Source organism: Crocodylus porosus, unplaced genomic scaffold (assembly GCF_001723895.1).
Source record: "Crocodylus porosus isolate Cpor-Errol unplaced genomic scaffold, CroPor_comp1, whole genome shotgun sequence".
NCBI lineage: Eukaryota > Metazoa > Chordata > Crocodylia > Crocodylidae > Crocodylus > Crocodylus porosus.
In genome coordinates, this window is record NW_017728907.1 from 11,453,105 (window position 1) to 11,465,230 (window position 12,126).

The window sequence follows — 12,126 nt, forward strand, 5'->3', positions numbered from 1 at the left end:
GGCTGGGCTTTCTCCCCCCATTCCATGCAAAACACGTGCGCGCACACACACTTCTACCTCCACTTTCTAGATCATGCAAGTCATTCTCCCTTGATGGTCAGGTGGGCATTGTTTCTTGAAGAACATCTTCCAGGGCTTCACCCAGTCCAATATTAAGTGAACTAAATAACTGCTTCCCTTTGTGCTGTTTGGTGCTCCAAGAAAGCCATTCTTAAGAAAACCCTCCCTGATATTTATCTGTACCTTATCCCTTTCTTCCTCCTCGGATCTTTCTGAAGAATTCCTCTCCCTCCTTGGTGCCAACAGCCTTCAAATTTTCGTCAACAGTGAGGTCTTCCTTTTTTGCAGCCAAGACATACATATTCAGCTCTTTGCTAGTAATCCAATCCAGCCAGCCCTGCAGACACCAGTGCTCTCTCGCGCTCTCTCTCTCTGAACTCCCTCGAAAAAATAAACAAAGTACTCTCAGAGAAGCCTCATGCAGAGAGAGAGGAACCATCACCTCTGCTGGTATAAATCAAGGGTACCTTCAAGGGAGGAAGCCCCATCTACTGGAACAAGAATCAGGCCTAAGTTATGCTGTGGAATATGCTGTATGCTTTGCATCTCATTTCCTCCCCATAATGAACCCACTCTGTGCAATGCACACTTTTCCGGGTTTCTCACTCCCGCTGCATTATGTGCATTTCAGATTCTTATATTTGCCTCAGAGCCATTAACCTGGCATCTCATTTGATTTCCTGCCTGCATGAACGCACTCTGCTTTTCTGCCCCTGAAAACCTCAGTTGACTTTGCCTACTTGTTTTTCACCTTGGCTGGGATTCTTTTTACCACATTCACTTGCTAGTTTAGGGGAGGCCCTAGCCAGCTGCCAATGGTAATTTTATTTGATCTTCTCCATTTAGCTGGTGTACCTTCTTTATCAACACTGGATCACCTTGGTTTGATACAACTGACACCTGGGTAAGTTTCACATGTACTCCGACGCGTTCCACAGATCTGATTAACTGAAAACTCTCCAGTGTGCTGCAGCGTCTCGTGCTTCAAAATGGTGGTGGGGGCACTTTAACTAAAGCTTGTTGAACAAGCTTTAGTTAAGGTGCTTCCGCTGCCATTTTGAAGTGCGGGACTAGAATACAGAAGACTGTGGGCATTTTAATGAGAGCAGCTCCTGAGAGTCACTCTAATTAAAATGCTCCTTCCCAACCCCTCACCCCGGAGCATGTGTCTAGGTGCCCTTCTTGTCCTTACCTACTGTGGTCAGCATCGGCTTTACTCCACCTCATCAGGAGACAGTTTGGGAACAGATGCATCACTGCTACTCCAGAGCACTGCCAACTGTGTGATGTGCTGTGAGACACTTTGAAACAAAAGGAGCTGTCCTCTGAAAAGTTTTATCTGTAAAGTTGAAAGCTGGAGCTATGCAGCATTTCTTACAGCATCATTAGATTGGTAGTGTTAGAATGATGTTGTAGCTGTGATAGTCCAGGAATTATTTAAGAGGCAAGGATTTCATAGGGTGATATCTTTTATTGGCCCAGCTGCATAGTTGGGATGCAGACGGACAGACTTTGGAATGTAAGATATTCTTGATCTGTAGAAATTCAATTCTTTGGTCCTTACAGACTGGAAGTCCAGTTGAGGAGGCAGAAACAGGGTCACAGGAAGGAAGGAATCACAATCCCATTAAGTTTCTACTGTACCCACTAAGACATAAATGCTACTACCCGCCACCACGTGCAAGACAGTGGCCAACTGTTGTTTGAATGCTCTACAGCAGAGGCTCCCAAACTTTTTCTTACTGAGTACCCCTTTCCAGATTTACCAGCTGCCCGTGTACCCCTACCAGCATGTTTTATATTTTAACCCTTAAATGCCATTATAATGAAAATTAAACTGCATTACATAATTTCTCCCACATACCCCCCAGGGATGTTTTGTGTACTTCCAGGGGTACATGTTCTAGAGTAGGGGCTCCCAAACTGGTACATCTTCCACTTGAGGCCTGGTGGCACTGGCCATGTCTTGTGCTTCCTAAGAGGAAGCTGCTGCTCTCTTTTCTCCCACCAGCCTTACATGTTGAACCCAAAAAGCTATTTTTCTTCTTGCTTAATTGAAAGTCCCAGGGTCTGTGTAGTCTTTATGAGGACACATTAGTACAGTATCTGGACTCTCTCTCTATCTGAATCCCCAGAGCCACATCCAGCCCATTGGACGCAGCGAACAGGAAGGCACAACATCCCCAGAACACTGGGTTCAGCTGAGACAATGAGGCGTCATTGTAAGAGTATGAAAAATAAAGTTGTTTCCCAATGAGGCTATTTCCTTTTGCCCTTGGGGCATTAAGAGAAAGCAGCACTGAGAAAGCAGCTGGAACTATCTCCTTTACAGGGTAAGAGGTAACCTGATAAGAGCCTGATGAGTGACTCATTGGCTTCAGAGATACAGTCTAGTCCTTCAGTTTGCTAGCTGCGGACAATGCTCATAGACGCTGGCTTGGAGAAAAATCCCAACAAACACCTAGTGCCATAGCTGCCCTATATTCCCTCCCAAACAGCATCCACCCATGGAGCTCTAGGGATAGACACCTTTAACAGATCTCAGGTCTTCTATACATCTGGGATGCAGTTTTGCTGGCACCGCTCAGAAAGAAGTGAACTGCATGTGACCGATCCCCCATAAAACAGTCTACAGCATTTCCAATGCACCCATTACCACCACCACATCTAAATCGCCATCCCAAAGAGTCCACAGCAAAATGAACTCACCTTATTGAGTGCAATCAATGGAAGTTCTGCTCTCAACTTTAACAGCTGTAGTATCTTGAAAGAAGTTCTCTCAGTTCTTTATTTTAAAATGAAAACTATGTATACAAGAAATCCCTGGGCCTTGGTTCTAATGCATGCAAGCAGCTTTCCTCATAAGCATAAGCATTTGCCAGATAGGTCACAGTATCCAGGGCCATGACAGAGAAAGTTAATGTAGGCACAAGTATAAAAAAAGGTAAAGAACTCCATTACATAATGAGCATATATGCACAGACATGCAAAACTGAAGTGTTGGTGAAACCTGTTTGCTAGTATTCTGTATCAGCAGCAGCATGGGATCAGGTCATTAAAGAGAGACATGGTAAACCTGAAACTGGCCCTGTTCCCACAAAAGGAGTTCACTGCTACACTTGCCTTGTGCCCCTCTGCCAGCATATTGCAGTCTGCAGTAACATTTTATTTTTTCTAAAGGAAAAATTTATCCCTTTCCATGCAAAAATCTCACGTGAAGGGATGGGGGGGAGGGGGGAGAGAAAACTCATCCAGATGCCAAGTCCGCCAACTCCATGTAAGGGCAGCCTCTCTTTTCAGGACCAGGGCTGACTACGTCAGGAAGCAGTGACATGGGCAGTGCACAAAGCAAGCTAAAAAAAGGGGTTGGAGGGATGGGGGGAAGCATTCAGGAATAGTTCTCTCAAGGGCTTGCTGAAACAACTCATGGGGGGAAAAAAAGACAGACATGAGCCCAGACAGCCAGGCAGAAATGCAGGGTTTAAAATCTGCAGCAGCCCACTGTATCAAAGCCTCTACATGCAGAGAGGGAAGGATACAGATGTGCAGCCAGTTCAAGCCTTGCCATTCCCCGATGAACAAATGCAACCTTAGTGCTTGCTTCCCAGCAGTTTCCACCTGGGGCAGGCTTCCCACTTGCCCTATGAGCTCAGGGCCCTGCCCCTTGTTGGGATGTAATCAGCTGCACCCAAACCAGAACATCCAGACCCAGCAAGCAGCTCCTCCCCCCCCGGTCTCACTGCTGACACAACCAAGATTAGCAAAGCTAAAAATGCACAAAACCAGTTCAGAGGAAACAGCCACAGGCAAATCCTGAGAGCTCAGGGTCAGCTTTAAAACCAAGCGTTACCCTGGCATTCCTCAGGGGTTGTTCAGTCTAAAAAAGGAAGCGGGATTTGGGAACCTGCAAGCTCACACATCTAAGACTTGAATGAAGAGGAGGTAAACCCAGCCTCATCACCACAACCATCTAGTGAGGATTAGTAAGAGGAGCTAGCATGTCCATGCTCAAGGGCTAGAACAGAGCAGCTAACACACTAGAAACCATAGGAGAGACTAGCCCTCACTCTCTCTGGAAGGAGAAAGGTCTTCTCTCCTACATGCCATGTTTCAAAGAGAAAACAGCAGACATTGCCCATGCCTCAACGGTTCATAGCATCAGCAACAAACTAGTCCCAGTCTGCTGTTCCCATTGGCTTCAGAGAGGTCCTGATCCATTATCAATGGGAATCAGTGGAACATCTCTTGCTACGTTTAGAGACCACTGGATCAACCTCCACAGGAGGCAGCTAGGGCCAATCCTTCGTGGCCCTGGCACCCAGTACTGTCATCCATCCCAGTCCAGCCACTTTGGGTTAGTAGCGTATGACACCCACTTCACACTCACCTTCAGCTCAGCATCTCACATATAGGAAAACCATTTATTTATTTGACAGTGGACACATTTAAAAATAACAGGGTGAGTGTTCCTCCTTAGATGACAGAGGACTATACCTGAGTAACCAACCAACACCCCTGTTAACTACAAAGTCCTGACTTTTTGACAACGTGGACACGTCCACACTGCACACACCACACATGCAGGCATTCCCCAGGCTGCTAATTTGCAGTACAGGGGCAAGGGGAGGGCAGGGGGTTTGACACAGGGAAATCTTTGCATCAAAAAAACCTACACCTTAAAGAAGTGGAGTGGTGCACATGGCAGCAGCCTGCACTGCTGGAGCCTGGTTGGCTGGAGCTATGCTCCTGCTGCTGGCCAGGCTTCATGCTGCCAGATTGCTGCGGCTGCAGCCCCTGGAGGCCCTCAGGACCCCAGGTAAGGCTGCTGCGGCCAGCTCAGCCTCCCCTACCCCACCCAGGGCAACATGCCATGCATGCAACCAGAGCACACATGTGTGGGTGTTTTCCGGGGACAAGCAGCAGCTGCACGCATTGTGCTGCTGCTGTTTGTCCCTGGGGAAATGCAGGTCCACTTGTTAGTAGGGAGGTCTCCAACAAGGGAACCTGGAAGGAGAACGCAGGTTCCTGTGGCATTTGATTTAGCAACATCAAGGCTGGTAGGAGAGCCCCAAGAGACAATCAAGAAGGAAAACTGCTGCAATGACCTGGAGCCATGCAACACAGTTGTACCCCCCACCCAGACCCCCAAATTATTTTGACCACTACTCCCAGACATATCTACATTACATCTATGCCTCTGCAGTCTGATATACGGGTAGTGCCCACCAGATGTTCTAGGCTTGGGCTTCCATCCCCGACTCATTCAAACCCCCTCCCTCAAACTAAAAACCAAACTTACATCTTTCTTAGAAGTTCTCTGCCCTTCCACGCATAACAGCTCATTATTGCAGGAGGCCTCACCACAACAGAGCCAAACTAAGAGGTGTTTGCCATGGGTAGTAAAAAGACCCCAGAAGACACAGTAAGCACTTGCCTCCCAATACACCATGTTCTGTGGGCTCATATTTAGCAACCAGATAGAAAACAAGATGAAATTAGGACAGCTTGAGGTTCACACTTTTCCAGCCAGTATATCTTCAGTTGGCCACTATGGCCCCTGGACTTTCACAGCAAGGAACACAGATCTAGACCAACGTAGCTAGAGCAACCTGTCCTTCAGAGCCCAGGGAAGATGGAGGAGGGCATATTTCTGGATACCCTTGCCCATAACCTCATATGGGAAGATGTACATCAATCCACTGGGCTTGGTTTGAACCTGGGCTATTCCAGGACAACAGCACAAGCCTTTATCCTAAGGACCGAGACACAAGCGGACTCAAATTTATTTTGAGAACCAGCCACCAGAAGGGAGCTCAGCCTCAGACCCTCACTGGGGTCACGGGCACAGGAGGGCTGGTGAGGTGGCACAGAGGGGCACCTGCAAAGCCCCAGAAACATTTTCAGCATCCAAACCACCTTCCTACATTTTGCAAGACTGGAGACGCTTCGACCCAAAAGGCATTTTCATTTTTCCAGACATGCCTGACTGCCTGTCTGGAATTCAGCATCTGATCAACTCCCTTTTTTACTGTGAGGATGCCAGACTCTGCTCCGAACAATAGAGACGTGAAATCAGTAGGGTGTGCCCCAGACGCATGCAGATGCCAGACAGAACACCATGCAGAAAGTCAGCATCAAACTCATTGGAAAAGCATGACCAGAACAGGTTCTCCACTGGGCCACACTGAGCTCCTGGTACCCATCACATCCCTCTCTTAGGCAGGCTTCCCAGCCTTTGTCATCACCACTACTTACTCAGCATGCAGAGTGCTGTACAACTACAGGAAGACTTCCCATCTCCAGACAGCACAGATGATGCAGATGGTAAGTCTCAATACAGTCAGGTCTCTCTGGGCACAAACTCGCACACAGAGGCAGACGTGGTGGGTGAATGCCTTCATATTTTTGGCAGGCAAGGTTCTTTGAGTAGATGTGGTATCTTTTATTAGACCAACTGAGTTTTTTTGCACATCTCACTCATTTGCACCCTCCCTCTCTGCCTCATGCCAGTTGCATCTGTAATTTTTCTCCCCCCTCCATTCGCTTCTCACTCGCCAACAGTCTCTCCTCCGTTCCACAAGCTGTTCCCAGCACCAGGGACCAGAGAAGTCCCCTTCTAACGGCAGCCTGAAAATCTAGATCTCACTCTTGCAAACCTGATATCCAGCACATGGCAAGGAATTTACAGAAGCAGCCTCTAGCTTCCCTCAGCAAGAGTGTCCACATCAACACAGGCAGGTGTGGTTAAAGCTGGCCCAGGTGTGTCCACCCACACTACAATCTAGTTAGTGCCACTGACAGCTGCATCCAGGATGCCAGGGCAAGAGATCTGGTACACAGCAGCAAACAGAGCTGCATGGCAATCATTCTCCATGCTAGCCACCAAGGCAGCATGGCTCTGCCCATCACACCTTCAGTGTGCCCAATGTCTGCTGCCAACCATCTGTTCAACACGTAATGGAAGAGGTGCTCACTCCCTGCTGAAACTAGGGACTGGCATGGAAAACATGAGGCCATGCCCAATGCTGGCGGGGCTTGCAGGGGAGCCTCCTGCCAGTCTCAGGCACACCCAATTTGCCTCTCAGCTAGGAGGAAAAGCAGGGCAGGTTCCCAGTACACAGCTGAAGAGGAGGAGAGCTACTAGAAGGAGAGCGTCTACAGACTCGGCGGCACTGTAGGTGCCCCCTCCTCTCCTGCCGGGCTTCGTTTATGCTGCACTTGGTGGTCATAGGAAGAAACAGAGCAAGGGACCAGCACTTGTTCTTCGTCTACAGGGTAACAATTAACTGCTTTCTGGACTGTGAGCTCTTTGAGGCAGGGGCTAGTGCTGGCAACACATTTGCAGGGCGCTGAATCCAACCTGGTCCTGGCTGTTAGCAGTCACAGATACACCCTAAGCATGAAGGCAGCAGCCTCCTTTAGGCAATTCTCTGGGGTTTGCAAGATTTTTCCAGGGGACGTTCCAGTTGAGCCAGCCACTTTGCTCTGCACAAACAAAGCCCTGCTCGCAGCCTGTGACTTGTATCATCACGAAGGAGCCAGGCAGCAGTTTGCTGGAAGCCCTTCTCCAAGATGCACACTCCTGGAGAGCTGCCTCCCTTCGGCAGAAGTGCAGGAGGTTATTATATAAGAGCCTAGCTCAGTGCTTTTAGCTGTCAGGAGAGAGGCCAGGCTTAGGCCAGGTGTATGGTGCCTGCTGGCCAGGCTGCTCTTGAGAGGACTGGAGTTTTCTGGATATTTAAGGAAACTTGCCCTGCATGTACAGAGACTAAAGCCTGCTGGCTCTACCCAAGCCTGGCTTGGGGATTTTCAGGCCAGGATCATGAAGCAATCACTGGAAATGGCAAACACCTCTGTCTGAGGACAGCAGTTACTTATTAATTGCAGAGCTGCTTTTGCTATTCTAGCTTGAATTTCTCCAGAGCAAACACATCTCTGTCCAGTGCTCTGCCAAGCACAGTGGGAAACAGAGGGCTGGCCAGGAGATTTTGTGCCTTTGCATCATCTTGCTCCTGCAAAAGTAGTGAAATAATCAATGCAGCAATAGCAGCAAATAGGCACGTCCATGCCGGTCAATGGGGCCCTTCACTGAGCCCACACCCCTCTGCAGCAGCCGCTCCCTCAGAAACCAAGAGCCACCATACAGGGATACCCCTCTAATCTACCGCTGGCTTCTTCTCACTGCCCCAAGCATCATGCAGTGTTCTGCTGCCACCTGCCAAGAGCTCCCAAAAGCAAAACTGGGCTGCTCCATCAGCTCCGGGAGCTGCAGTTTGCCTCCATTCTTCTAAGGTTATTGTTGTTACTGAGCACAAGTCACGAAGGCTGCTGGTTTGCCAAAGAATGGCTGGATGAATGCATCTCTCCCACCAATTTAGCAGCCCTCGCTAGTCTCAGATGCTGGCCAAGGCCGACAATTAAGTGACCCCATGCTGCGAATCGCCTCCCTGACGTCCCCGCCAGCAGCAGCCTCCTCATTCCATGCATGCAGGACTCCCCGGGGCATCTCGCCGCTGGTGCGGGTGCCAGAGGCACAGACATGAGAAATTCTAAGGCTATCTGGCAATTTTCACATGCCCCAGTCCACACTGCCCCATGCCATTCCCAGCACAAAGAGTGCCACCATGAAAGTGAAATGCACCGTGCCCTCAACTGAGGTCTTTTAGAACAATGTCGTCAGGAACAAAAAGAGCCTGTTTCTTATCAGCCTTCCTGGATTCCAGCAAATGAACAATAAATGGCATGTATTTGTTACATATTTGGTTTCGACATCCATACTGAGCTCAGAAATCTGTGATAAACACTGCACAAGGGAAAGCAACAAGACTCCAGCTGCGGGAATCCTCTGCAGTTCAGTGGTCTGAAAACAAAGGCAGGCAGAAGGAGAACTGCAAATTCTCCCCCCTCCCAACCATGAAGGCAGTGACCCTGCAAAATTCATCTGAAGACCCCCTTTGTACTAGTTTAAAAGATACTCAGCAGCTTTCCTTCAGTCAAACTCTGTAGCACCAAGCCTTTCTGGCAGGACAAACCAATTGAAACATATGTGACTCGCTGCCAGGGCTCTAGAAATCAGCTATGGAGAACTGAACCACACAGATGAATATTCAAAGGGTTATACACTCGATCCTTCAAATTTCATAAAAAGTAGATCAAATTGTCCAGCTATGGTTGGAAACAATGTGCTTTCCTCTCTCTCCCCCCTCCCCTTCCTCCCCCTGCCCCCAGCCCTATTTTCTTGCATTTTTTTTAAACCACCTCATTCTGTAATTCAGGAAACACCCACATCCATCTGACTAAAGGAGGGAGGGGTCCATTAGATTTTTCCACAGAGTTAAGAGGTAACAAAGCAGCCTGGAAAATTAATTTTCCATCAGATAAAATTATTATTTTTGGTCACTTGCCCCTTTCAGTACATCAAGGTGGGGTAGGTTAGAGGCATGAATTTGGTGGCATTTTTACTTATGAGACTCTGAATCACAATTCCAGGCGGTCCAATAACAAAATCATAGCCACCAGCACCTATTCACCACGAGAACGTAACATTTCTAAACACGGACTTTATGAATTAGTCTCCATTAAGAGGCAATAAAGGACTTCACATAATCTCCGTGGAAGATAATTCTCCCACTACTTTTCCGTCTAGATGACTTGATTTATTTGTTTGGAACACCCACTCCAATTTCCTGACATTACTCTTGGAAACAGAAAAATACCTTCTCTTCTGCTATGCTTCTTGTATATTTTGACTATAGCTGTGCAGGATGAGATTTTCCTGCCCTAGAGAAAAACTGCTGAAAAATTAATTCAAAGTTGCCATTTCAAAAAATTACATTAGAATGTGTTTTGGGGCTGGGGGGGGGGGGCGGCGTTAACAACAATGCAGAAAAAAATCCAACCAAAATCTATAGGTTTAGGCTTTTTTTTTCTGGCTAAAATGAGAATTTTCTACCAAGTGTTTCAACAGAAGCTTTTTTTCAGCCAGCTTGACAACTCCCTTCAATGGAAGCTGCCTGGACTGAGCAGCTCTAGGATGGGGCATACCACAAGGGGACACTGGAAACCTGGCACACTCTTTCCCTTACCTAGGACCCTGACGAAGATCCCTCTACCATTCCACAAAGCTAACCCTGAGTGGGATGTCATGAGACAAAGAAGATAAAGGCAGGAGGAGCTGGAGTCCGTTGCATGCTTCCCACCCCTCACCCTCCAAAAATAGCTGCTCTTCAAGCAACTAGCTTATAGGAACCCACATGAAGACAGCCTGTATTTTAGGGGAAGGGAGTTTCCATCATATTAAGCTATCACATCACCACCATCAATCTGACAGTCTTATTTACACGGCTTTGGGGGCATAGGCACTTAGGGATGACAGCTCCTGCATAAACCCCATGAGAGGGGCACAGGGAGCTTCTGTGAAACTGGAAGTTCATTTCCCCACAGATCCTAGGAAACACTGCCCAATCCCTCCCCAAAAGGGCAAAATTGGGAGTCAACTCTGCAAGGTCATGACTCCTCATCTTCACTCTGTCAGGTACTTCTGCTGGGGTGTGATCTCCCCAGTCATTAGTTGCACCTGGAAGAGTCAGTAGAGGACATTTTTCCTCTCCACATAAAACTGATTCCCAGAGATAAGACTCACCCAGAGAGCAAGGGAGAAAAATGTCAGAGTGGGGGGCCAACAGGAAGAGATGAATTATTTTCAGCTTAAAAGGGAAAGATTCATGCAAGGAAAGTAATCCAAGAGGCTGGGCCATTCCCACCCCCACACAGATAGGTTTATTTAAGGGAGAAGAAAGCAAATTCCTTTCACAGTGTTTACTTGGAGACGGCTGGAGGGAACGGGACTGCACTGCCCTTCCCAATAAGCTGGACACTCAGACCCTAGCAGGATCCGGTGTTTTTCTCTACCAAAATAAAAAAATAAATAAAACAGGAGCAGCGAGGACTAGGGAAGATGGATCTTCAGCAGCATCACACACATCCCTCAACCACAGCAGATCACAGGAGCAAAACAGAAACAACTCGCCACTAATTCTGCAGGCAGAAACCATGCTAGATTGGGAACAGCCAGATACCAGCACCTACCAGTGCCAGCATGATGCTTCCCTGAACAAGCTGGTGTATAATGTACCACATTACCCTACCTTCTGCCTTAGGTCAGGCTAACTACCTCTCTCAACTCAGTCAAGTGTTCTGGAGCTTAGTTATCCTAGCTCTTGAAAGCAATGCTAAAAATCTCCAGTAGTAATCCCACCAAATTGGAGACTGGCAGGTGGGTCAAGCGAGCCGGCTGGAGCCATGTTCTTGCAGCTGCCAATTCTGGTCCGTAGCTTTGCCATGCACTAAAACACGCCGCAAGACGCATGCTTCCAAGTGACAGCGCGGCCCAGCAACAATGAACTCTACTGCCAGCCTGAGCTCACAGCAGCTTCCCGACCTGGCGCAAGGCACACAACGGAGGATGCCCACATCTGAAACACCCTGGGCCCCGACCACCTGAGGTACCGAGCACCCACCCCTCCAACCAGAGGCGCTGGCAACAGTCGGTGGGTGGGTCGGCAACTGGGCGCATTTCAGAATCAGGCTGGGGACATCTCAAGCTACACGGGCAAGAACGGAGCCCCCCCGCCCAGCATCGGAGGAGACTTCGGAGAGCAGAACGTGAAGCGCTGCGCTGCGCATCTCATTTCCTCCCCCATGGGATGAATGCAGCGCTGTGCAAAGGTGGGGAAGCAGCAAGATTAACTAAAGAAAACCGCCCGGCAAACCCCGGGTCTCTGACACCTGCTGAGAGAGAGCAGTGCCTGGACTCCCCCAGGGCTTTGCCCCAGAGCTGCTCTGCAGGACACGCAGCACCAGGGTGCCCGGCTGGCCTGCCTTCCGCACTGCCCCCACTCCTCTCCCCGTGGCCCAGCCCAGGGGGGCACCTTGTCCCGCCCGTCAGCCCCCGCAAACCACTCCGCTCCTCCAAGCCTCCCACCCGGGCGGGCGCTGCCCGGGCACTCACCGAAGTACACGGTCTTGTCGCACTTGGGGCACTTGGATGCCATGGCGCAGGCACCG

The 12,126-nt window shown here is 49.0% G+C and overlaps 1 protein-coding gene across 1 annotated transcript in view; it reads right to left on the reverse strand.

Annotated features, from left to right (window-relative positions):
- Positions 1-12,120, reverse strand: part of CRIP2 (cysteine rich protein 2) — a 55,784-nt gene extending 43,664 nt beyond the window's left edge. The window contains exon 1 of the mRNA XM_019530733.1: positions 12,071-12,120. Within this exon, the coding sequence (XP_019386278.1) occupies positions 12,071-12,113 (43 nt within the window). The 5' untranslated portion in view covers positions 12,114-12,120. The remainder of the gene's footprint in view (positions 1-12,070) is intronic.
- Positions 12,121-12,126: the final 6 nt, after the last annotated feature.